This window comes from Nanorana parkeri, unplaced genomic scaffold, assembly GCF_000935625.1.
Source record: "Nanorana parkeri isolate BGI_ZX_2015 unplaced genomic scaffold, ASM93562v1 scaffold960, whole genome shotgun sequence".
In the NCBI taxonomy this organism is placed as follows: domain Eukaryota; kingdom Metazoa; phylum Chordata; class Amphibia; order Anura; family Dicroglossidae; genus Nanorana; species Nanorana parkeri.
The window spans coordinates 225,639-227,926 of record NW_017307228.1 but is presented as its reverse complement, the minus strand read 5'-3'; the positions used below and the strand labels follow the sequence as shown (position 1 = coordinate 227,926).

The following is a 2,288-nucleotide window of genomic DNA, read 5'->3' as shown; positions in this document are numbered from 1 at the left end:
CCGCCCACCTGTCTGTTTCTCCATGTATTGCATCAGAGCGGAGAGGCAGCTCCCTCCCGCCCCCCTGCCAGACACGCCCGCACGCCCGCCCACCTGTTTGTGGCTCCCTGGACGGCAGAGCGGACAGCTGCAGCCAGGTAAGACATCCCCCGAAAATAAGACCTAGTGTCTTTTTTCGAGAAAAAAATAAAATAAGACACTGTCTTATTTTCGGGGAAACACGGTATCTATCTATCTATCTATCTATCTATCTATCTATCTATCTATCTATCTATCTATCTATCTATCTATCTATCTATGTACTGTGTCTATCTATCTATCTACCGTATTTTTCCGTCTATAAGACACCCCCATGTGCAAAATTCAGAAATCAATATTTTGTATCCAAAATCCAAGTCTTAAGCCTCTGCTCCAAGTTTGGCCATTTTGCTGGTTTTCCTCTCAAGGCCTTCTTCTTTTTGGGCATCTTAAGGAGTTGCTCTTCCTGTTTTCTTCACTGTCTGATCATACACTCAGTGGGAGGAGGTCCAAATTGTCTCTCTGCAGCTTTATTTCCATGCTCTTTTGCATAAATGATTACATCCAGTTTAAATTTTGCAGAGTAAGCCAGCCGCTTTACCGGTATTTTTTCATTTTCTGACATATTTATGGGGGCAGAATGCTCCAACATTACCACTCTGGGCACTTGCTACACGCTCTCCCCAGCAACAGCTGACGTCAGGTACAAAAGATTTATGATTGGGGGAAAACTGTTATCTTGTCTCTGCAATCTAAAGTTTCACTCGTGGGGCTAGTTTGCAGTGGTATCAGCACTTTCGGCAGTTGAGCAACCGCGGCCCCCGTGTATAAGACGCCCCTCTATTTTTAGGTTTATTTGTCTATCTATCTATCTATCTATCTATCTATCTATCTATCTATATATCTATCTATCGGTCTATCTATCAATCTATCTATCCATGTATCTATCTATCTACGTAATCTTCAAGTTTTAATATAGATTGTTTCCTGCAGATAAACATCTTGCAAATAAAATGTTCCAATCATACCAGAGTATCAGATTTTTTTCTGGTAGGTTTTTCAATGGTAAAGGAAGCAGGATTGTACCTCTTTGTTCTTATCTTCATTATCTATATCATATCTATAACAGCCAATGTTTTTGTTATTGTTATAATCGCAAATGAGCGGCGCCTCCACAAGCCTATGTACTTCTTCATTGGTGCACTGTCCTTTCTGGAGATCTGGTATCCTTCAGTGACTGTCCCGAGGCTGCTGTGGGCTTTGTTCACTGAAGAACAGTCAATATCACCAATTGAATGTTTTACTCAGTTTTTCTTCCATTTCTCCTTTGGTGCCATTGAAAATTTTTTGCTGACTGTCATGGCACTTGACCGGTATGCGGCCATCTGCAATCCTCTACACTACTCAATTATTATGAGCCCCAATACTTGCATATTGCTGCTTTTAGGTTCCTGGCTATGTGGGTTTCTGATTGTAGTGATCCCCTGTTTTGAAATCTCACAGCTTTCTTTTTGTGGCTGTAACATAATTAATCACTATTACTGTGATTTTGCCCCATTGATCAAGTTGTCTTGTTCTGAGACCTCTCATGTTGAAAAGATGGTTTTCGTTTCCTCTTGCTTTGTAATATTGGGATGTTTTTTAATAATTATTATGTCTTATATTTGGATTATAAAGACAACTTTAAGTTTTTCTGTTTCATTTGGGAGAAGTAAGACATTTTCCACATGTGCTTCCCATCTAATAGTTGTTGTTGTTTTTTACACTACCACTATATTCATGTTTGTCAGACCCAGAACTGGAGACTTTTTACATTTAAATAAAATCATTTCTGTTATTCCATCTATAATAACTCCGCTCCTAAACCCTATAATCTACACCTTGAGGAACAAAGAGGTCAAAGAAGCCACGTGGAAAACAACCAGAAAATGGAAAGGTTATCATATATAAGCAAAAACATTTTTAAACATTGTTTTTTATTTTCACAGTGAACTTCCCATTATCTGGCATTCAAGCAACTGGCATTCTCAAGCAACTAGCGAAAAAATAGGGGACATAATATGTCCTCGATTTATTTTTTTGCCGGTGGCTTGTACTATTAACTCTCAAGCAACCAGAAACTACAGTTATCCAGCATCTACCGATCCCCTTGGGTGCAGGATAACTGGGAGTTTACTGTATTATTATTATTTTTATAATAATAATTAGTATTATTTTAAGCAAAATCAAAATATATTCTTTGAAATAAAACAAATAATACATATTTATTG

At 38.2% G+C, this 2,288-nt stretch overlaps 1 protein-coding gene across 1 annotated transcript in view; it reads left to right on the top strand.

The window, feature by feature from the left end:
* Positions 1-1,968, top strand: part of LOC108795335 (olfactory receptor 6F1-like) — a 3,714-nt gene extending 1,746 nt beyond the window's left edge. Inside the window, exon 2 of the mRNA XM_018566571.1 lies at positions 1,012-1,968. Coding sequence (XP_018422073.1) covers positions 1,012-1,968 — 957 coding nt within the window. The remainder of the gene's footprint in view (positions 1-1,011) is intronic.
* Positions 1,969-2,288: the final 320 nt, after the last annotated feature.